Source organism: Gouania willdenowi, chromosome 22, assembly GCF_900634775.1.
Source record: "Gouania willdenowi chromosome 22, fGouWil2.1, whole genome shotgun sequence".
Taxonomy (NCBI): domain Eukaryota; kingdom Metazoa; phylum Chordata; class Actinopteri; order Blenniiformes; family Gobiesocidae; genus Gouania; species Gouania willdenowi.
The window spans coordinates 33465169-33490269 of record NC_041065.1 but is presented as its reverse complement, the minus strand read 5'-3'; the positions used below and the strand labels follow the sequence as shown (position 1 = coordinate 33490269).

General features: G+C 34.3%; 2 protein-coding genes across 22 annotated transcripts in view; both read right to left on the bottom strand.

Moving 5' to 3' along the window:
* tnika (TRAF2 and NCK interacting kinase a) overlaps positions 1-11826 on the bottom strand; it is an 83246-nt gene extending 71420 nt beyond the window's left edge. For all 19 annotated transcript variants that reach the window (XM_028437413.1, XM_028437414.1, XM_028437417.1 and 16 more), the window contains exon 1: positions 11505-11826. In XM_028437413.1, the coding sequence (XP_028293214.1) occupies positions 11505-11561 (57 nt within the window). In that variant the 5' untranslated portion in view covers positions 11562-11826. The remainder of the gene's footprint in view (positions 1-11504) is intronic.
* A 2271-nt stretch (positions 11827-14097) lies between these two features.
* pld1a (phospholipase D1a) overlaps positions 14098-25101 on the bottom strand; it is a 42521-nt gene continuing 31517 nt past the window's right edge. For 2 of the 3 annotated variants that reach the window (XM_028438116.1, XM_028438117.1), the window contains exons 13-25: positions 24484-24594; positions 24209-24394; positions 22593-23016; positions 21242-21360; positions 21012-21125; positions 20193-20301; positions 19365-19455; positions 19156-19269; positions 18255-18304; positions 18044-18178; positions 16763-16916; positions 16580-16697; positions 14098-15312 (exon numbers count right to left, since the gene is read on the bottom strand). In XM_028438116.1, coding sequence (XP_028293917.1) covers positions 15088-15312; positions 16580-16697; positions 16763-16916; positions 18044-18178; positions 18255-18304; positions 19156-19269; positions 19365-19455; positions 20193-20301; positions 21012-21125; positions 21242-21360; positions 22593-23016; positions 24209-24394; positions 24484-24594 — 1950 coding nt within the window. In that variant the 3' untranslated portion in view covers positions 14098-15087. The remainder of the gene's footprint in view (positions 15313-16579; positions 16698-16762; positions 16917-18043; positions 18179-18254; positions 18305-19155; positions 19270-19364; positions 19456-20192; positions 20302-21011; positions 21126-21241; positions 21361-22592; positions 23017-24208; positions 24395-24483; positions 24595-25101) is intronic. The other variant, XM_028438118.1, reaches the window with a different exon arrangement.

The following is a 25101-nucleotide window of genomic DNA, read 5'->3' as shown; positions in this document are numbered from 1 at the left end:
GAAGGTAAAACCAACAATCTACACAAAAACACACAAAACGCCAACAAAGACACATAAACCAAACACTTAAACACACAAAAACAACAACGCACATACAAAATGACTCCAAAAACACACAATTTAAAAACTAAATTACGAAAAAATGCAGAAAATTACATTAATCAACAAAATAACAGAGGATTTAAAAAATGCACACATTGTTATTGTGTTTTTATGTTTTAAGTCATTTTGTCAAAGACACACATAATGACAGAAAATATACAGAAAATAAACAAAATGCATAAAATGATTTTAAAAAACACACAAAACAACAAAAAAAAACACAAACTGTCAACAAAAAAAACACAAATGACTAAAATCTCACTCAAACTTTTTGTAGTTTCCCGTGTTAATGCTCTGATTGGTCATTATTGACATGAATGTTGATCATGTGACCCTCTCCTTTCCCTCATCGTTGATCTTTTTCTCCTACGTTTCTGATTCCATTCTATTCTCCTGTCATTTCAATCACTCTTTTCCCATAATGCCGTGCAGCGTACGACAGTGACACAAAGGAAGCGTTTAGCTCCTAGTGTGTACTATAGAGTAGGTTATTATATCTTTACAGCTGCTAAACGCTTTGGAGAAGATTACAGTCTTTATTACATCGAATGGTTAAAGTCACTTTACACTGGAGCAGCAGAAGATACAGAAACTAAACTTAACTTTTAACAATTTCAGCCCATTTTTGCTTATTTTTACCTTTTTTCTACAACTCCACCAAACTCACCATATTTTAACCTATTTTCATCACTTTTTCTTGCCATATTTTTGTTCCTTTTAATGTATTTTTGCTACATTTCTCCCATTTCTGACACTTCTACATCACATTTTATTGACTATTTGCACATTTTTCTACATGTTCATCACTTATGAACTCTTTCTACCACTTTTACACCTAATGTCACATATGTTGACCCATTATTGTCACTTTTAACCTATTTTTTTACCATATTTCATGATTAATTTTTGGAGTCAGTTTAACCACATTCACTCATAATTTACCAGTTTAAACTAATTGTTCCAATATTGACACTTTGAACCCTTTTTTATCACGTTTTATGTCTGTTTTTATCCACTATAATTTACAACTTTAAACTCATTTCTGTGGTTTTTAAAATCCCATTTCACCACATTTTCCACCATTTTTGGTCACTTTGAACCCATTTTATTTCTGATGAAAACAATGATTTCTATCTTTAAGATGACTATAATAATAATAATAATAATAATAATAATAAACGTTCCTGAATAACAGTGGATATTATTCAGATGAATAAATAAATGTCATGAGAACGTAGTAAAAATACTTCTATGCATTCGTCTACAGAACTCCACAGCCCATGATGCAAACTAAATGTATATTAAAAATTTAAATTAATTATGCATATTATAAATATTTATTTTAAATTAAATGTTAAATGTAATTAAAAAATAATTTATATATTTTTTTTTTAAACTGTATTTTTGTTTGTTAAAGTAAAGTCACTTTATTAACCTTCACCAAACAGCAGGAAAACACATTTTACAGATTATACAACAACATAAAGCATAAATCCTGCTCCTTAATATTGTAATAAATATTGCTCATGAATGGATGTCCTTAAATGGATTTGTAGCTGCTTAAAGCAACGTAATAGTCGACTATAACAGATTTATTGGCTCTTTTAAACATGGGGGGCTTAAGGAAAAAGGCCAAACTGTGTCAAAGCAAAGCCATATTTCACAGTTTAGTGTTTGTACGACGTAGAATTAAAGACTTAAAGCAGCTCCATCAGTGACTTGGGGAGAAAAATAGGTCAACTAGAAGCAGGCGCTGGTGGGAGGGGCCACAGACTGCATTACAGTATATTATGGACTATTCATGAATAAGCTCAGTGTAAGCCTCGGGCAGCGCCGTGGCCCCGTTACTATGGAGTCTATGGTGGGGGGCCGAGGAATGTGGTCTCACTGGGAACTACTTTAGCCACTGGTCACGTCTACTATTTACATCTTCAACTGAAAAATATCTTTCTTCTATTCAAAAATCAGACCCCAACACGACACGGGAATGTCTCACATGCACGTTTAGGAAGAAAATCACACATTTACACGAGATTTTACACCAGAAAACAGCTGGGAGTGAAAAATTCCTCTCATAATCTCATTAAAAATGTAACGGATGGAGTAGTAATCATGTTATCCTGTGACTGAAGCTTGATCTAAAGTGTGTTTTTAATGTGTTGGTTCACATTATTATGACTGCATTCAAATGTGAAAAGCCTCTGGTTTACAGTTGGTGTATCAGCTGAACTGGTGATCAGATTATCTGGTGATACAGGTATTAAACAGCAGTAGCAACTCAGAGATTTTGGGCAAAAAAAAGGGTGATTCTCCGGTTAGAGGTTTATAAATGTTTCATAAATAATGTTTTGGAACTAAATCACTCATTTACACCAGAAAACAGGTATCTGAATGTCTGGAAAGTGTGAAAAATGGACAAATATGTGCAATTCCTCCAATACTCTCTTTTGAAATGTAACGAATCAGGTAATGATTGTGTTATCCTGTGACATGTAACATTTATTATCGCAGAAAACAGAAGAAAAAAACCACTGGAATGGAGAATTTAACAGCAGAAGTACCTGAGGGTGATTAAAAAGTTTCATAAATAATGTTTTGGGATTTTTCAAAGTTAAATAAGTGGCTAAGGGTTAGCGGTAGAGATGGAACAATTAATTGTAAGGCAGTTAAAAATCGATTCATAGGTATCACGATTCATATCAATTTTCTGAAAATTGAATCGCAGTACTTTTTTTAAACAACAGAGGGCGTTATCTATTTATCCTTATCTTGTCCAAAGGCTGAGGCGGCGGGCAGAATCTGCTACTACTTTATTTCTGGCCGCCTTCTACTCTTAAACATGTTCATAAATGATTCCTTACCCCTTTAGCACCGAAAGAATATCTGTAATATTATGTGAATATCGGTAAAAGTCACGTTTTTCTATTAGCTCTGTCTGCTAGCATAGCATCTCTTCTTCACTGCACAAAATAGCTGCATCCCAACCAACCACAGTGTTACCAGCGTCCTCTGCTGGTCCAAACAAATATCTGACGTAAATACAATGCAGACTGTTTTTTTTAAGTCCAATTGTTAAGGCACAAAATACATTTTCAGTTGCACTTACTGTATAAAAAGAAAAAGAACTATTATGTAGTTTTGCATTGTTTACTATAGAACCAGAATTTAAATTAATAGGTTTCTTCTTCATTTGTATTATTCCTTTATCCATTTCATTCAAGATTTATTTTTAGTTAAATTGCATTGTTTTGAATAGTTTATCAAGGGATTCTTTTGACAATGAAAAGTAAAAGGAAAATAATACAGTATTTTCTATTTTTTTCCCCCCAAAAAATAAAGGAATATTTTTCAATCATTATTTGTCTACAGTCCCATTTTGTAAAATAAATCGTGAGAGAATCGTATCGTGAACCCAGTATCGTGAATCGAATCGTATCGGGAGTTGAGTGAATCGTTACATCCCTAGTTCGCGGTGTGGCTAACATCACTCTAGCAACGTAATCCGGTATGATTTTAGCGTAACACACCTGTTTAAGTAAATCATCTGAAGCATATAAATGTAAAATTAATAACAGTAGTTATTACTCTATTAACCCTATTTAACATGTTTATTGTTCAGGAAGTTTAATATCAAGTAAAGCATCTAAACAGGGAAAGACGATGAAACTCAAACCAAACATAAAAGTGTAACGTGACGTAGGAATGACTCATCAGAGATGACAGAAAAATACCTGAATCAACAAAAACACAGTGGACTACAGAAATGCACAAATTAATAACAAAAATTCCCAAAATGATGAAAAATGCACAAAATAAAAACTAGTGTACACAAAATCACCACAAAAAATGCACAAAATAAAAACTAGTGTACACAAAATCACCACAAAAACAAATGAAATGACACAAATTTCACAAAATAACAAAATGACTCAAAACATGCAAACATAATGACAAAGACATACATAATAACAGGAAAAATATTGTTTCAAAACACACAAATCAACAACAACAAACGAAAATGACCAAAAAAAAGGACACAAATCAACAACGGAAATACAGAAAATGACTCCGTAAACCAACAATTTAAAAACAAAATTACAGTAAATAAACATAAATCAACAAAAATACAGAGGATGACTCCAAAAATGCACAGATTAATAACAAATACTCACAAAATGATGGAAAAATGAAGCAAGCATATAAATATAACATTCAGGAAGTTTATTATTATTATTATTATGTATTAGCCTGTAAAGGCTTTTAAACAGGGAAAGAAAGAAAGTAAAATGTAAAAATCTCCACGTCTCAGTTTTCCTCCTCCGTTCATTTCTCTGTGTTTGTGTTGCTCTGACTCTGCCTCCTTCTGATCATGTGACCTTCCTTCATCACCTGATGTCCCTGAACGCCACACGGTTCTAAAGCTACTCGTGTGTTTGTAAATGCTAACATTGTGCGACCTTGTCTGTCCTTGTTGTGATTCAGAGGAGCAGCGGGTAACATTAACGCTGCAGTCAAACATTCCACATGTGCACAGGTGTGTGAGGGGTCGACGTCAACGAGACATGTGAATGTCACGGGGGAGCGAGGGACGCATGGAGGAGAGGAGTAACGACAGCAGACGTGAAAAAAAAAAAAAAAAACAATGACACATCATCTCCACCACATCATGATCAACCCCCCCCCCACCCCGCCCCCGCCCCCACCGCCAGCTGACCTACTTCCTGTCTGGACCATCCAGATCCACTCGTTGACTTAACACTTGTCAAATATTGCGTGTGTGTGTGTGTGTGTGTGTGTTTCTTTGTCTGCTCTTACTGGGGGGGAATTCAGGAGCTTTTGATTGATTTGAGACGATATTATAAACATGATCAGTTACATTTCACCTAAAGCTGGAAAACAAAAAGTCTCAGCCTAACAATTTAAGTTTCTATTGATTTGATTGGTTTTGGTGCTAAACCAATCAATGTATCAATAAATACATGAATACAGAAGAAAAACCATGTTAGATTTTCCTTTGTGTTCAACATTTCCTTTTTTGCTACTTATAATGTTAAAATAGAGGAACTAAAAGACATTGCAAATAGAAATAGAGAAGGATGTGACGTATTTAAATGTAGAAATATGACCTAGATTTCTTTCAGTTTGTAATATTGTTATTATCATTATTATCACACACAAAATAATGACAAAGACATACATGTCTCTGTCATACAAAATGCATAAAATGATTTTCAAAACAACAAAAATCAACAACAAAAAATACATAAAATGACTACAAAAAACCCACAACTTGACACAAATTTCCCAAAATGACTCAAAACATACAAACATAATAACTAATAACATAATAAAAAAAAATACAGAAAATGACTAAAGGCTCCAAAAAAAAAAAAAAATTCACACAAAAATACGGACGACTCCAAAAAATGCATAAATTTACAACAAAAAAACCCCAAAATGATGGAAAAATACACAAAATGATACAGATTTTCCAAAACATACAAACATAATAAAGACATGCATAATGACAGAAAAAATACAAAATGGTTTTCAAGAATACATAGAATGATTTTCAAAACACACAAAACAACAGAAATCCACAAATTAACAATAAAATAGAGAAAATAACGAACTCCAAAGGCTCCAAAAAATACACAAAAACTCCCAAAATGATGGAAAAATACACAAAATGAAACTAGAAAACACAAAATAATCGTAAGCGTAACCATCCCGTTTAAATAAATTGTCTGAAGCATATAAAATATGACATTAATAACAATAGTTGACTCTATTAACCATATTTATCATGTTTGGTAGGATTTCAGGAAGTTTAATAGCCAGTAAAGTATCTAAACAGAAAAAAAGATGAAACATAGAAGTATAACATGTAAATGTGTAAAATCAGAGCGTAAATGTGTTTAAACACAAACTTTGTGAATGAGATCCTACTGTTGAATCCACTGATTCATTCCTCACAGACTTTATCTGCACACGTGCTATTAGCCATATCTGTGTGAGTGTGTGTGTGTGTGTGTGTGTGTGTGTCCTTGTAAGTGTCTGTGAGTCACAGTGTGAGAGTGAGAGATACACACTTAGCATCACGCCTCTGAAAGAACAGGACATACACGTCCTGACTCCTAATGCACAAAGTCTTCATGTTTCTCTTCCTGTTCATCTTCTAACGCTACTCGTCCCACGAGGACAGATTTAGAAACACCACAACCTACAAATGGAAGTGTTTGTTTTTCTTATCAACACTCAGTGTTCTTCCTCTGTGAACACTGATCATCACGTAAGAAGGAGACGAACGTGAAGAGATAACGGACGAGGAGCAGGAGAGATGATCCTGGAGAAAACAGGCCATACTATCCACGCAAAGAGGAAGAGCTAACATGTAGCAAACATTTAGCTAACACGTAGCAAACATGTAGCTAACACGTAGCTAACGTGTAGCAAACATGTAGCAAACATTTAGCTAACACGTAGCAAACATTTAGCTAACACGTAGCAAACATGTAGCTAACACGTAGCTAACGTGTAGCAAACATGTAGCAAACATTTAGCTAACACGTAGCAAACATTTAGCTAACACGTAGCAAACATGTAGCTAACACGTAGCTAACGTGTAGCAAACATGTAGCAAACATTTAGCTAACACGTAGCAAACACGTAGCAAACACGTAGCTAACATGTAGCTAACGTGTAGCAAACATGTAGCAAACATTTAGCTAACATGTAGCTAAAATGTAGCAAACATGTAGCTAACACAAAGCAAACATGTAGCTAACGTGTAACTAAAATGTAGCAAACATGTCGCTAAATGTTAGCTAACATGTAGCAAACATGTAGCAAAATGCTACATGTAGAAAACATGTAGCAAAAAAGTAGCAAACATGTAGCTAAATGTTAGCTAACATGGAGCTAACATGGAACTGTTTTTATTGAACGGTGATTATGGGTTACAAAGCGGAGGATGCAGACAGGCAACATCGGGGGCAGCTAAGTGGCTCTGCAGGGGTCCTCAGGGTCCACAGGTAGAGATGGTGTAAGTACCAAATGTGTCTGGGTTGACAGATTAGTCTGGTCTCCATCTGCTGCAGCAGTTTGTGGAATATTTAAACCCTGCTATTTAAAAAGAACTAGAAATGTATGTTTTGAGTGAATTCAGATTTATTTTGGTTTTTATTTTATTTTCTGTTTTTGATTGTCAGTGTTGTGTATTGTGTTTTAATTAAATAAAAACACCACAAAACCATCACATATTTAAATGTGTACTATTAACATATTTAACAAACGTCATATGATCAGTTTCCATTCAAACATCACGTTCCAGCAGCTCTGTCGTAAAGTCTACGAGTGAAGGAAGTGACGTAGTCTACGCGCATGCATTGAAAACGAGATGCAAGAAAATTCGAGCTGCAGCCGCGGAACTGTACAAGCAACGCCCCCCTCCCCACAGCCACGCCCCCAACTACAAACCACGCCTTATTGATCCCCCTGAGTCAATATCTGGACATGAATCTTTTCACTAACCTCAACTGTCCATTACAGTTTTTTATGGATTGCTTCCACACTAAAATTAATAGTCGTACACTATTAGTAAAACCTTACACTGAAGAAGTAAAACATCAGCCTATATTTGTACAACTATAAACACATTGTTAACCTCACATGTTGCTAAACTCTACACAGTGATTTGTAAAACATTAAACACACTTAACATACATTACACACATAAATCTATCATGAAGTCACTTCCTTAAATACCAAAGCACTGACTGTCACATGACCACACCGTCCACCAATTGGTTCAACACAGTCATCAGGTGTGAAAACACTGGTTTGTTTAATTGTAGACCAGGAGGAGAAAGAGGAGGAGGACGAGGAGAAAGAGGAGGACCAGGAGGAGAAAGAGGAATCAACAGAGGAAGAGAAGGAGGCCATGCTGGAGGTAGAGGAAGAGGAAGACAAGAAGGTTCTCAAAGAGGACCTAATCTGACCAATGAGATCAACACTGGTTGACCACGTTATCAACCACTGCCTGACGCTGAGGGAGGCTGGACTGTGAGTACAGTCACATCTAAGCTGATATACAGTAACAAGTGTGATAAGAACATTTCTACTGGAAAATAGGTTTTATAAAAATATCAAAAACATCTGCATGTTTCAGTAACTGCTTACAGTACTGTAATATATGCACTATCAGCACTTCTGTTACTGTTTCCTGTGAAATGACTTGTATTGTAAACTGTTCTTTTTTTTCTACATAGGATTGAGGGTCAGGAACGACAAGGGGGAGGGGCCTCCCATGTTCACAGAACAGCAAGAGAGGGAGATAGTAAACATGGTTTTAGCCAACAATGTAATAACACTCAATCAGCTCCAAGCTAACATTATCAATAACCATATTCAACAATGTCCATCAGGTCTGGACATCAACACTGACACGCATCATAAAAAAGAACCATATTCAAATGAAGATCATTTATCCAGTGTCTTTCGGAGGTGAAACGACTGTAACATGATTATGTAGAGATATGTATTCACTTTAGCAGTGTGATCATGTTTACTGTCTCATAATCTTATACTGTAATATCTATACTAGATCTACACAGTGCCTGATACTGTTCTTCAGAGAGTTCTACAAATGGATGGAGAGGAGATCCAGCATGAGTTCATGTACGTAGATGAGGCTGAGTTCAACCTGACGAGAACACGAAGGAGGGTCAGAAACATCATTGGCCACAGGGCTATAGTCAATGTCCCAGGGCAACGTGGGGGTAATATAACACTCTGTGCAGCCATTACACAGAATGGGCTCCTCCACCACCATGCCCATATGGGCCGTACAACACAGCACTCATACTTACATTCTATAGCACAACATAACAGCATCAAATGGATCATATTCTATACATTGTTGTCTAGAACAATGTGTCTTTCCACCGCTTTGCTCTGGTTCAGAACTGGTTTCAGCAACATCCACATGTCTTATATCTTCCACCATACTCTCCATTCCTCAACCCTAGAGAAGAGTTTTTCTCGTCATGGCGGTGAAGGTATATGACCTCTGTTTCCAGGCTGAGGTACCCCTCATCCAATCCATGGAGGAGGCCTGGGACCAGATGGAGGTAGCAGCAATGCAAGGGTGGATTCATCATTCAACACGTTTCTTTCCAAGCTGTCTTGTTAATGACGACATTGTCTATGATGTAGATGAAATTCTCTGACCAGATCCAGCTACAGTAGACGAAGAGACCATGTCTAGTTTGTTTTGTTTTTGTCACATTTTGTCTCAGTATATGAATCTCCATGTCAACATTTTGGGCGTGTTGAGAAATAAATGAGTTTCTTCAGTCTGCAACAGAGTACAGTCATGTGAAACGTGTGTGTTTCATATGATAAAGAAGTGTATAGTTTTTATAAGAGTGTTTAATTATGCAAAGGATCTGTAGTGTTTTGAAATTCGTGCTTAAGTAATCCAAAAAAAACTGTAATAAACACTAACACTATATATATATATATATATATGTCCTCCATTAATAAACACTATATATATATATGTCCTCCATTAATAAACACTATATATATATATATATATATATATATATATGTCCTCCATTAATAAACACTATATATATATATGTCCTCCATTAATAAACACTATATATATATGTCCTCCATTAATAAACACTATATATATATATATATGTCCTCCATTAATAAACACTTTATATATATATATATGTCCTCCATTAATAAACACTATATATATATATATATATGTCCTCCATTAATAAACACTATATATATATATATATATATGCCCTCCATTAATAAACACTATATATATATATATATATATATATATATATATATATATATATATATGTCCTCCATTAATAAACACTTTATATATATATATGTCCTCCATTAATAAACACTATATATATATATATATGTCCTCCATTAATAAACACTATATATAAATATATATATATGTCCTCCATTAATAAACACTATATATATATATATATGTCCTCCATTAATAAACACTATATATAAATATATATATATGTCCTCCATTAATAAACACTATATATATATATATATATATATGTCCTCCATTAATAAACACTATATATAAATATATATATATGTCCTCCATTAATAAACACTATATATAAATATATATATATGTCCTCCATTAATAAACACTATATATATATATATATGTCCTCCATTAATAAACACTATATATATATATATATATATGTCCTCCATTAATAAACACTATATATATATATATATATATATATGTCCTCCATTAATAAACACTATATATAAATATATATATATGTCCTCCATTAATAAACACTATATATATATATATATATATATATATGTCCTCCATTAATAAACACTATATATAAATATATATATATGTCCTCCATTAATAAACACTATATATATATATATATATATATATATGTCCTCCATTAATAAACACTATATATATATATATATATATGTCCTCCATTAATAAACAATAACCGCTACCGCCTCCACTTCCTGCTAAATTCGAGGTTAAATGAAAAATTGCTTCCGTCATCTTTGTACATGTGGGCGTTTTTTAACAGCTCAGCGGATTGAAAAATGGCTTGCGAGGGCGTGATTTGTAGTAGGGGGCGTGGTTGTAGGGGCGTCGCTTGTACAGTTCCGTGGCTGCAGCAGGGTATACCTGGAGAATGCAGCCAATGCCGTTCGCCCGCTCTTGTGACGTCATCAGCAGTCATCGGACCACCCACTAATATCACAGCTCATTTAATACTGACAACCTGAGCATCTGAACAGATCACTGATGTATATGTTTCTGGGTTATTCAGATTAAAAACAGTTAAAATAACCTGTGTGCAACAATTATTACGACGGTACTGATTAAAAAAATATGATCTTTGAAAGGAGTGAATATTATTCAGGAGAAAACAAGAAGAAAGTGAGAAAATGAAAGAAAAGAAACAACAACTGCAGAGTGTAGCAGTGTGTGTGTGTGTGTGTGTGTGTGTGCTCTCTATGTGTGTGTGTGTGCTCTCTGTGTGTGTCATGAAGACACAAAGCAGCAAACAGGTCTTTAGCTGCTTCTTTAGATGGCACACACACACACACACACACACACACACAAGATTCACAAATGGATACACTAATTACAGTGTGTGTGTGGGTCACACACACACACACACACACTGATGATCAAAGCTCACATTTCAAAGGCATAAAACATCCAATCAGTGTCTCACACACTCACACGTGCACGCGCCTGTGTCAGGTGCATGAAACGCGCACGCGCACACCGGTGCTACGTGTGAGTGTGTGTGATGTGGTTTTCAGCTGGTGGTTCTCACCCTTAAAGCGGACAGGTCTATTTCATCCAGGCTCCGGGCTGGAGAGTCGCTCGCCATGATGGATGGATGGAGGTCGAGAGAGCGGCTCTGCGGCTCTGCTCTAGCGGGCTTCGGTGCCTCGGTGCTCGGCTGTCCCGCTCCGTGAAGGCTCGGTGAATCAGAGGCTCTCCGGTGGGTCCACAGCGCACGGCTACAGCGCAGACGCGTGCGTGTTGGAGGGCGCCGCGCGTCCCAGCGCCTCCGGGTCCATGTCCGTGCGTGTGTGTGTGTGTGTGTCCGTGCGTGTGGATGGAGCTTCTACTGCTGCTGCTGAGGATGCGGATGGATTCAATGGATCTACTTTAGCTACCGGAGTGTCTGCTGTCACAGCCAGCCAATCAGAGCTCAGCAGGGGCGGGGCTTGACTATGCAACACCCGTTTATGGGCGTGGTTTGCTGATGAGGTCGGGACTCCCAAAGTTTTCCTCGCGCTGCGAAAGAAAAGGGCGGAGTTATAGCAAGTACATAAAAAATTAAAAATAAATTGTGTAAAAAAGGAGAAATAATAAAGTCGTAATATGAGGAAGAAACTTTTTTTTAAAGAAATAATTAGATTATATTTTGAGAAAAAACTTGCAAAAAATAGAATAAAGTTATATTATGAAAATGTACATGTAAAAAAGAGAAAATAAAAGTCATATTATGGGAATAAATAAAAAAGTCGTATAAATAAATGAGAGAAAAAAACGTGTTTAAAAAAATAAAATTAAGTCGTAAAGAATTAGGTCATATTATTTTGAGAATAAATTTGTAAAAAAAAATGTATTATGAAAATACACTTTACATGCAAAAATGTACATGCAAAATAAGAAAAAAGAATACAGTCATATTATGGAAATAAATAATAACACGTGTAAAAAAGAAGAAAAATATGTCAAGAAGACAATAATTAGGTCACAATATTATGAGAATAAAATCATTAAGAAAATAAACTTGTAAAAAAAGAGAAAAGAATAAAGTCATTATTATGAGGTAAATACTTAAAATACTAGATCATATTATGAGAATAAACTAAAAGTGAATGTCATAAAATGAGCACTTTTTTTAAAAAAGAAAAAAGTCGTAATGTTATGAAAATAAACTTGTAAAAAAATATAAAACGGAGAATAAAGTCGTAATATTATAAGAATAAACTTGTAGAGCAAAAGAGAGATAAAAGTTGTAATATTATGAGAATAAACTTTTAAAACTATAAAAAGGAAAATATTGTGAGGAAAAAAGCTATATTTCGGGAATAATAAAGGATATCAGATAAAACAGTTTTCAAAGTTGTTATACTGGTGGTGAATAATAATGCGGTGCAGCTCCTTAAAAATGACAAAAGTCAAAGTTCCTAAAGATTGATTTATTAGTTAGCTTTATCGATACACTGTTTACTGAATATATTGTCTGTACAAATACAAACATAACTTCATACTGAATGGGTTCAATAGAAGAAAACAGAGTGGACTGAAACTTGAAATGTGGATATGAAAAAGAAATCAGGGGTTAATTACATGTTCATATTCATTCATTTCTATATGAAGCTAATAATAAACATCTAAAGACTGTTAAACATTTCATATTCCATAAATAAAGTTAGTAAACAGCGATCGAGTGGGAAGAAAACAATAAACAACAATGTTTTTCAACACTTTTTCACTCCTGGTCCCATTTAAAAATATTACATCTGAATTAAATTTAATCACTGATGGTTTGGGTTTGAATAAAAACGATTTTACTCTGTTATAATATAACTCTATTCTTCAATAAATCACCAAAAATGTGGTTCCATCCTGTGCTGTTAGTTACAGTTACATGTTCTCTGCAGGAAACATTTATACATTTTAAGTGTTTAAATTTTTTTTACAATAAAACAAGAAGAAATTGTCGTAAGACTGAAAAAAAAAAAAAAAAAAAAATAGACATTTTCCAGTATTTCTGTGAAGGTGGCGCCATCTGCTGAGCAGGACGCGTTCTGATTGGTTCTGAACAAAACACTTTGGTTCATTTTTGATTTCAGATCCTAAATCTACAACATAATGTGTTACAGCAGAACCTGGAAGCTTCTTTTCACTGTGACGATAACAGAACAAATGTGTCAGCGTCTTTCATCAAACGTGCAAAGTGCAAATATATTTTATATGAAAAAAACAACACAAAAACCTTCAAGATACAGCTGAGCTGAAGAGTTTTAACTCCAATGAAAGTGTTTAAAACAGCTGATGGAAAAGTTAAATGTCCTTTTGTGTGTTTTTGGAGTCATTTGTAAAAATTCTGTCTTTTAGTGTATGATTGTTGTCATTTTGTGTGTTTTTTAAGTCTTTTTGTATTTTTGTCGTCTTTTAGTATGTTTTTATTTGAATGTTTGCGACGTCATTTTGTGTGTTTTTGGAGTGATTTTATGTATTTTTATCACAAACCTCCGTCAAATGAAACGGCCTCAGGCTTCAAAATAAAAGTCATCAGACTCGGCAGTCTCAGGCCGTAAAACGCCATATGGTGTTTTATTTTGAAGGAACCGAAAGTACACATGAAGTAAGTTTAAAAGCCGTTTTTTTGTATTATTTTTTTAAAGTTAGGATATGTCAACGTAATGTTTGATGAATAAATATGTAAATAAATGAAACGTTGAGCTATCGCTGTGCTTCTCAATGTGTGGGGTGCGCCCCCTAGTGGGGAATAGAGGTATGACAGGTGGGGTGCGACAAACGGGAGGAAAATTTCAATTTCTCGTCAATCTTCTTAAAAACCTTTCTTCATTGACAATAAACATTATTAATAACATTTAAACAAAAGGCCTACACACAAATAAAGTAATAATGAATAGCCTAAAAAAATTAAAGTGACATTATTCGACTGCATGAGACCAGGAACAAAATGTAACGTAGAACTAAAGTGCAAAAATAATGATCTACGTCGACATGTGAAGAGACTAGAACAATAAAACAAATTTGACTTTTAAAAAGTAATTTCATTTTTTTTGTTTTCTTAAGCTTTTTTGCTCAGATTGCAAACAAAGTTTGGTTATTTCCTGTATTTTTCACTCCTGCTCTTTTATATTTATTTTTATCCAGGTGATTGGTTTAATTTAGCTTTTGATTTATTTATGAAATATGCCGTTTCATATGACAGAGGTTTTCCTGATACCTCACTCTGAGGACGTCCTAAAACGTACTCGGGGATTTGTTATTGTTTGTGAGGTCACAAACGCACAAATCCAATCAATCACCTGGAAAATCAATATTTTTCGCTGAACGTTCATCACGTTTTTAAAACATTTCCTCCACAACTCTTCGGTTTCTCTTCAGCTTCGTCTTTGTCCAGAAACTGAAAGTGTCAGCATCTCTGTCCCACATGGTTTCATCTCCGTGGCGTCACCAACTTCCTGTTTGTCGTCTCCATGTGTGCAAACGTTATCTTCTTTGTTTATAAAACAAAAGCACATTAGTGTGAGGATGACAACAGACGAGGAAGACTCCAAAGTCCAGAATGAAAAACCGCTGCGTCGTGGGATTCTGAATCACTTTGAAATGATTGTTATTGTTGTTGTGGTTTTTGTTCCTCATGTCCAGATCTCCGTGGGGACCATGGCCTCCTTGGTTCCCACGGAGGGCATGAGGTTCTGCTCAGACAGGAAGTCCAGAGGGAACTGGACCAGGAAGCCTCTGATCTTACACAGTTCCTCCTGAGCACGAGTCAGGTCGGTCTGAGCTAAGCCTGGTTTAGACTGGTACTGTTCTAGTTCTGACATGTTCCTCACCAGAGAAGAAGGAAGGCAGCGGAACACCTGCAACACACACACACACACGCACACACACACACTAATCAGTGACCTTGGTTTGGACGATGGTTCTACAAAGAGGAAGAACTTTTCTGGTAAATTTTCCACGAGAAATTAAGATCGTGAATTTTGGGAATATTCAAAAATATAAACTTTATTTATTGGAATTAACTATAAATTGAAAGAAATGTTAAATATCTTTATCATATCCAAACATTAATATTTGCATCCTTTCAAAAAAAAAGAAAAAAAAAATTATATATATATATATATATATATAAAATATAATATTGGAAAAAAATTAGAAGAATCCTTTTTTTCTAGAAAAAAATACTACATATAAATGTCTATGTATATAAAATAAATGATTTGTAAAAAAATAAATCAATAGAAAATGATATATAAATATAACGTATATGACCTAAAATTATAAATATAAATACATTTAAAAAACAACATATAATTTATAAAAAAATATTTAAAAAATAAAATACAAAATTATGTAAAGAATACAATAGAAAACAATTTTTAAAAATGAAATAAAAACAATATATAAAACATAATGTAAAAAATGGGTATATATTTCAACAAAATTACATATATATGAAAAAAATATACAAGAAATAAAAGACAAAATAATATAAATAAATAATCAGAATCAGAATCAACTTTATTGATCAAGTAATGTATGTTATACACACGAGGAATTTAACTTGGTGAACTGTAAAAAATAAATCTTTAATAATCAAATAAAAAACACTATTAAAACATAATAAAAACATTATACAATATAAGAATAATACATAAAAAAAGACAAAATCATATCTGAAAAAAATAATATATAAAAATTTCAACGAGGCTTGCAAAATTCTAGGAATTTTCAAGTTTGGAAATTTTCCATGAGAATCAATGTGTGGAAAAAAGGAATTCACAAATTTGAAAGTTGGCCCTTGTGTTAACAGGGATGTTAAAAATATATGTTAGTATCATCTAAAATATCAGCATTTTTAAAAAGTTACTCCCCCAAAAAAAGAAAAAAGTCTCAATTTCCAGTAATTTTCAATAAATAATTCCCATGAAAATGTTTTTGTATATATATAAATATTTATATATATATATATATATATAAATATATATATATTCCCCAAACTCCAAATCTTAAGTGTCAGTGGAAATGTTCCATCATTTTGTTCAAAAAGTATAAAAATGATCTGTTTTTGAAAGGATCTAAAAATGTAAATGAATTTGTTTAAGATGCTGATGTCATCCATACCTTCTCATAGATGGTAGCATTACGTCCCGCGGTGGTCATCCACACCTCCTTGTAGAACCGATCACTTATTGGATCAGAAACATCAATCGTGGCATCAGCGTGACCTCCAAGGATGGTCCTAAAACACAAAGTTTAATAAATGTGCAACGTCGTTAAAAGCAGTAAATATGAATATATGAATACCTGAAGCACTCCATGCGTAGCTGCAGAGCGTACGGTCCAGCTTCATAATCCTTTCCATCCATCACTGCTGAAACCTTCTCACAGTCCTGGATGATCACAGCCACCTCACTGTCACGTTTACCCAGCATGCTCCTGTCATTGATGTTGGCTGAGCCTACAACACAACAACACAACAACTGGACTCACTAACACCGTACACTTTTATCACATTTATTCATTTTGTTACACAGGAAACAACAAAGAGGGTGTGGCTTATCTTTTTGTTGTGTGGTGTTGTGTGTTCTCAGAGTGATTTTTTGTATTATTCTTGTCATTTTGTGTATTTTTTGTTGTCTTTGTGTATATTTGTTGTCATTTTGTGTATTCTTTGGACTTATTCGGTGTACTTCTCTAGTCTTTTTTGTATTTTTGTTGTTGTTTTATGTGTTTTTTAAGTCATTTTGTCTGTATTTGTTGTCATTTTGTGTATTTTATGTTGTTTCGTTTACATATGTTGTCATTTTGTGTGGTTTTTGAGTTATTTTGTGTACTTCAGTCATCATTTTGTATATATTATACAATTTTGTCTATTAATGTTATCATTTTGTGTGTTTTTTAAAGTTATTTTGTGTACTTTTGTCATCATTTGTTGTGTTTTTGAAATTATTTTGCATACTTATGTATATATTCTGTCGTTTAGTTGTTATTGTTGTATTTTAGTATATTTCTACTGTCATTTTATGTGTGTGTAAAGTCATTTTGTGTGTTTTTTGGAGTGATTTTGTGTACCTTTGTCATCATTTTGTATATTGTATGTCCTTTGGTGTATTTGTTGTCTTTATTGTGTATTTCTATTGTTGTTCTTGGCTATTTTGAAGTAATTTTGTGTATTATGTCATCTTAGTAAATTTTTATTGTGATTTTGTGTACTTTTGTCATCATTTCATATATTTGTTGCCATGTAGGGTATTATTCTTGTCATTTTGTGTGTTTTTGGAGCAATTTTGTGCACTTTTGTCATCATTTTGTATATATTCTATCATGTATTGTATTATTAATGTCATTTTTTGTGTTTTTGTTTTATTTTAGTCAATTTAATTTATTTTTTGGTCTTTCGTGTATTTTTGTTTCTGTTTTGTGTGTTTTTAAAGATTTAAAAGCTTCCAGTTTTCCATTCCTGAGCTACATGCTAACATCCAGCAGGGGGCAGAGATGAGCTACACACGAAGGCTCTTCACATGAATGTATTTTCTATAGACGTACAGGAGTTAGACTGTGTAGATGATAAAAAGCGTGACTGACCGATGATGACCGTGTTGTCGTCAGCGATGAGCATTTTGCTGTGCACGTAGATGAGCTCAGTGACCAGACGTCCCTCCAGCTCAGTGTGAGTACGCAGCCCAGCGAAGGAGATGTAGTTCATCCAGTGATCGTCCACTGAGACCAGATACCAAAACACTCAATAAATCCATCTGACACCAAACATCATTTTGCTTTCAATCCTTTCACTCACTTTCTCTCTTCAGCTGTGATATGATGGAGTATTCCCCTCGGATCATGGTCCTAAAACACACAATTCACTCAATTATAATTGTAATCATGTAATTGATAATTACAATTATGACATAATAAGAATTGTAATTGTATTTTTTTTTTTTTAAATACGCTGCTGTTGTAATCATGATTAATTTGTAATTTAGTTCAGATAATTGACTTTTGTCACTGAAATGATATAAAAACTCTCAGGCATTTTTTTTTAGCTATTAGAAGAACTTTAAAACGAGTTAAATAAATGGTATTTTTTGGTTTTATTTAAATGATTCTCTCTCAGTGTGTGTGTGTGTGTGTGTTTTGTATGTTTCTCTGTTGTGTGTATTTTGTAGTGATCTCAAGTATTTTTCTCTCATTTATTTTGTGTCTTTTTTTCCATTTTGTGTGTAGCTGGAAATAATAATAATAATAAGTATTTTTCTCTCAGTGTGTGTGTTTTTGGTGTCATTTTGTGTATTTTGTCATTGTTTGTCTGTTCTTTATTATTGTTTAGTATATTTTTCTCTTATTTTGTGTCTTTTTGTTGTCGTTATTTAAATGATTCAGTCTCAGTTTGTGTGATTTTGGTGTTGTTTTGTATGTTTCTCTGTTATTTTTCTCTCATTTATTGTGTGTTTTTATTGTCATTTTGTGAGTTGCTGATAATATTTAGTCTGATATTCATATTTAATTAAAAATACATTATAAAACCACGTATTTTTAATGATTTCATTTGTTAATTTTCCTCTCTCAAGTACCCCCTGTAGTGCCATCACGTACCCCCATTTGAGAACCACTGCTTTTAAGGGCCTGATTTGGCCCCCGGTCCTTGAGTTGGACACGTGTTAAAAAGGTGAATTTAATGGGCTTCATTGATCTGTAACCTGTAGTTGAAGTGCATGACAGCCTGGATGGCGTTCCCTCCTCCTGTGGTGATGTCACCTTCAAAGCCCGGGAGCAGCGGCGTCACCACATAGACACGGTACTTCTTACCCTCCCTGAAGGCAAACACACGTTACGTACATGTAAACAAAACGCTGACAGCGACGGAAACAGGAGGGAATTATTGATGCGTGCAGAAGACAAACGTTACTTGTGAGCTCTGAGGATTCGCTCGATGATGGCGTCTCCGATCTTGTTGTAAACCGTCCTGTTGTCGGCACAACTGATGAAAAACTGATTCTAAAAGTAAACACACATGGTTTCATATGTCATAATAATGAATAAACAGCAACAATTACAGCATATTAATGATATTTAAGGGACAGAGAATAAACAGAGAGGAAAAAAACTAATGATATTATAGTGATGAAAATAGTAATAATAGCAATAAATAATAATAATAATAATAATAATAATAATAATAATAATAATGATAAAAATAAAAACATTATGATAAATGATAAAAATAATGATAAAAAATAACAATAACAATAATAACCACAACAATGACCATAGTAATAAATAAATTAAAAACACAAACTTAAAAAATAAATAACCAAAATAAATTAAAGATGACCTCATGTAATTATTTACATCATTAAAATTATTGATTAAATAATATATTTGTATTCATAGTTTCCATTTAAAAACACACATAAACACATACTAAATGTGTATGTATATAAATATATATATATATATACACACATTCATTTAAAAAACTAAATCATAAAGATGAGTAAATGGCAACAAATACAGAAGTAATATTAATAGTGGAAAAAATAAAGGAAAGAGAGGGGAGATATAAAAGTATGAACATCATAAGAATGATTGCTTATGACAGTAAATATATGCTTTAAATATTCACATAAACACAACTACATGAATGCTTAGTGTTCATGGCAGTGGGAGGAGCTTAGTGTGTGTGTGTGTGTGTGTGTGTGTGTGTGTGTGTGTGTGTGTGTGTGTGTGTGTGTCTCTATGTAGATGTAGTGTTTGCTCTTAGCGATGACCTGGACGTAGGCGCTGTGGATGGACTCCTCGTGGTACTTGATGCCCGCTGACCAATCAGCCGCTGATCGCAACACCTGCATATTTGGAGGGGGCGGAGTTATTATTGCAGGATCGTGATCACAACAAACATCAGTTTGACACACGTTGTTATTTTTTTCTTTCTTTGTAATCAATTGGATTACATTTTATTTTCTAATCACTTCAGGATTTTTCAGTCGGAACTAATTATGTGATTTAATTATTTAAAGAGAATTAATTGATTTCCCTCCTAAATGTCCACAAACCATATCAGCTACATTTGAACTACACACAGAAGGTTTTTAACAACAAACGTTTGACTCAGAAACTGATCAAGTCACTGTTTCTTTCTGTTTTGTAAATTATTTGTTTGAATGAATGAGTCATTCCGTCATTTCAACACATTTTCCGCACAAAATTCAGAAATTTTCAGGTATTTTCAAATATTCAGAAAACACACACTGACTTTGTGACTATTTAGAGGAGCTGACATGTCCACCAGATAGAATGTATAGCAGATCTACTTCTATATTCTGAGAGAGTGGGTGGAGCTTATTACTATACCATATTTACCTTTCTATGTGATGGAGTTACTGACATATTGGAAGATTAACATGAAAGTATTCATCTCATCAAATTTAAAATGTACAGTGTGAATATTGAATAATCAAGGAACAATTGGTAAAAATGACAGAAGTTTTTGAGACCTCAGAGCGTGGGACATTTAATGAAATGACATGTAATGACCTATAAATAAAAGCCTCACCTGCACGTTGGCGTTGACAGAATCAGGGACTTGGTATCGGAGATCGCTGACGCTGGCGTGAGATTTTGGCAAAAGGAACGGGTACGACAGGGAGCGATACTTTGGTTTCATGATCTGTAGGAGAGGAAGGACCGGAGTCAGAACAGGAAGTTACGGCCTTTTCCTCTGAACCAAAGACAAACTTTAACGCTGAATAAATGTTGTTTTAGCTAAAATTCAAACTTTTTCACCTTTGTGAAGTTCCAGCGCTGAATGAAGTGGCGCGCCACATCGCGGGCCGCTCTACCGTGAACCACTGAGGCGATGTCGTGCCAAGGCATTCTGGGAGTTGTGTACCTGTCGATGAAGTCTGAGCAGAAAGAAACGATCATTGAAGAGGAAACTTAAAGGAATCCTACACTGTTTTTTTTTTTTTTTTTTTTTTTACAAATGTGGCCTAAAATCTTTGAAATGTACTTATTTGACACATTATTATGCATCATATGTGTTTTATTGTCTTTTAAAAATGGGACTATTTTACAGTTTTACAGCCTGTGTTCCTCCATCTTGAAATCATGTGATTGATGATGTCACACGGCCCCACTGCTTGTAAACATCTCATTGTTTTCTTTCAGCCTGATTTTTAGATCATTTAGTAGATTTTTAAGTCAAAATAACAACTTGTGCTGCTTTTGGTTGTTAAAAAACAAGGAAAAGTTAAAGATATCGATGTAAACCTCTTTTGTTTACAGTTAAATGATAAAAACAGTTGTGACCTGAAAAAAATCAGTGACCATGAAGTAGAGAAGAAGAGCTCTCCGAAGGGACCTTTACTCTCCCTTAAACAGTGTACTGACACGCTCTGGTGGCTGAAGTTAGAGAGTAAAACAGTTGAAGACACACAAACCCTTATAGAAGTCCTTTTGGGTGGGAGTCCTTTAATAGTCTTTGATTTGGTGCATAATATGTTTTGTTTGGCATAGATCATGTGTCAAACACAAGGCCCAGGGGCCAAATACGGCCCTTTAGAGCATCTAATTCGGCCCTCAGGAGAAAGTAAAAAAAGAGCGAAAATGTGAATTATTGTGTAAATTACCAAATAATGCAGTTGTCCAGATATCTCAAATTCACCAACTACACAATATTTTTAGGGGTTTGCATTTTTCCTTTGTTTATATCTATATATTTATACAAAAGCAGTCATTTTTAATTGCAAATTGTGGAAAGAACTCACAATTTTTCATCTAAATTACACAATAATTAGTAAGAAGATAAAGAATTTTTGAAGTGCATTGAACTGATGTTAAAATCTACGCCCCACTTCAAACTGGTCCATATTTGTCCCCTGAACTAAAGTGAGTTTGACACCCCTGGACTAGATCTTCTAATAAGTACATTTTAAAGATTTTAGGTCAGATTTGTTAAACCAGTGGAGGATCGCTTTAGAGGAAAACAGAAACCTCAAAAATAAACAGAGCACGGAAAAACGGAAAGGCGCCAAAAGCAGAAATGGAGTGAGCGCTTGCAACAAAAACACATTACAAATAAAGTGTGTGTGTGTGTGTGTGTGTGTGTGTGTGTGTGTGTGTGTGTGTGTGAGACCATCAAAAGGTTTCTCCAGCTGGATCCAGTCCCTGTAAACAAAGTTGCAGTAGTCTTTTCCGTGCCAGAAGCGAGTGTTTCCCTGTAACTCTCCAACTCCCGTCTTCAGACTTTGCACAGAGCCACTCCCTGCGCGCACACACACACACACACACATTTCACAGCTGCTGATTCCAGATGTGTGAACAGATGAATTAAGAGGCTGACCTGTACTGTCCACGCTGCTCACGCTGTCCACGTGCTGCAGGTTGGGTTTGTGAAGGTGACGATACAAACTGAAGCGAACCATCCTGTTGCGTCCGATTCCCTTCAGCTTGGGGAGGTCCGTGGACTCAGCAGGGGGCGGTGTCCCTCGCCCGTTGCTCTGAGAGACGCCATCGGCAGAGGACGCTGCTTTACTCGACGGAGAGTTGGTGGAACCGGCCTAGGAAGAAAAAAATTCAAGAATGACAATAAAAAAGCTGATTTAACTTTGTGTGAGATTAATATTCTATAGTAAAACAACTTTAATGGTAGATGACGTTGTGAAAGATAAACATCAGCCTAAAAGATGTCATGTTAAAGTCACCAGTATAACTGTGTGTGTGTGTGTGTGTGTGTTACTCATTCTGCCTGAACATCAACCTTAAATAAACTGCTTTAAACTACAACCTTCAGGACACTTTGATCTTTACAGCAAGAATGAAAAGACAGAATTTCTCTTTTATTTTCTTCAAAGGCAGTGAAATTTAATCATTTATAGAAATATTAGTAATAATATCATTTATTTTTTCATTTTATATTTAAATGCCTTTTATATGTTTTTATTTTACAATTTTACTTCTTTTTTAAAACTTATTTTTACATTGATCGGTTTTAGAAGTATTCTATTTATTTTATTTATGTCCTATTATGTTTCTACAAAAGAGACAAAATTACTTGCAATCAGACAAAAAATACACACGACGACCCAAAAAAAACCACAGGAACAACAAATGCAAACACAAAATGACAGACAAATACACAATATGACTCGAGATGTACAAAAGTAAAACGACTTAAGGACAAAATGACGACAAAAATTCACAAAATGATTGAAATACATAACAGAAATACATAAAATGACCACCGAACACACACACAACGATCACAAAATACACAAAATAAGTCGCAAACACACAAAATGACAACAAAAAGACTAAACAATGAAAAAAACACAGAATGATCTCAAAAATACACAAATGACGACAGAAATACATAAATAGACCCCGAACACACTAATCACAAAATAATTTCAAAAACACAAAAAATGACAGGAAAAATAAACAAAGTGTTACCCAAAATGATCCCAAAACACAGTAAACCATCAAATAAATCCCAAAATGACTTCATAAACACTCAAAACTACAAGAAAAAATTACAAGACGATTTCAAAAATATTTAATTGAGATAAAAAATTCACAAAATCACACCCGGACACAAAAAATGATCCCAAAAATTGGAGAAATGACTCTAAAACATTCAAAATGAGAGGAAAAATACACAAAATAATGTGTAAACAGACAAACTGACAACAGAATATAAAAAATAACACGTGAACAAACTCCTGTCATAATAAATCAGATACTAGTTCTGACCTGCTCCAGGGCCACAGAGCGAGTGACGCTGCCGACGTCCGTGAGCCGGTGCTCGCGGTCGTCCCAGCGTCCGTACGCCAGGTCGATCCCGCCCACAAACGCCACTGATTGGTCGATGACCACAATCTTTTCATGATGGGCCCACAGATAGACGGAGGAGGAGACGTGGTCTGGATGACGCATCACCTGAGAACATCACACGCATGTTTAGACTTGACATTATATTTTGGTAAACTGTAGAGGATGTTAAGCCCCGCCCACGTCCTGTCACATACTTTGATGTTGGGATGCAGGTGCATCAGCGTCCGTTTGCTGTAGCCTGAGTTGATGCCCAGGGCGAGCTCCACCTCTTTGTATAACATCACAAAGATACGCACGCCCTGTTGCTGAGCAACACAAAGTAAAGATGGTAAAGATTTCAAGAAAAAAATCCCAAGCTTTTATTTTGAAGGGAACGTGATGAAAATGAGACAATGACTGAAATAAAATATATATATAAAATATATATATATATATATATATATATAAATAAATACATTTTCTGTATTTTGTTATCATTTTGTAATTTCAGCTTTAGTTTTCTTTGGGGTTTTTTGTGTTGATTTTGTGTATTTCTGCTATCATTTTGTAAATCTATCTGTTTTCATTTTGTGTTTTGTCTGTTTCTGTGTGTTTTTTTTGGTACTTTTGTGTATTCTTAATGTCATTTTGTATTGTAAATGTATCTGTATTTTTCTCTGTTCATTTTCGTGTATTTTTTATGTTTTTTGTCCTAATTTTGTATATGCTTCTTTTAATTTCCTGTATTTTTGTTCTCATTTTGTCAATTTTTGTAGATGATTAAACTAAAAGCGAATGGCAGTGATTTGATTGTTTTAGTTTGAGTTCAAACA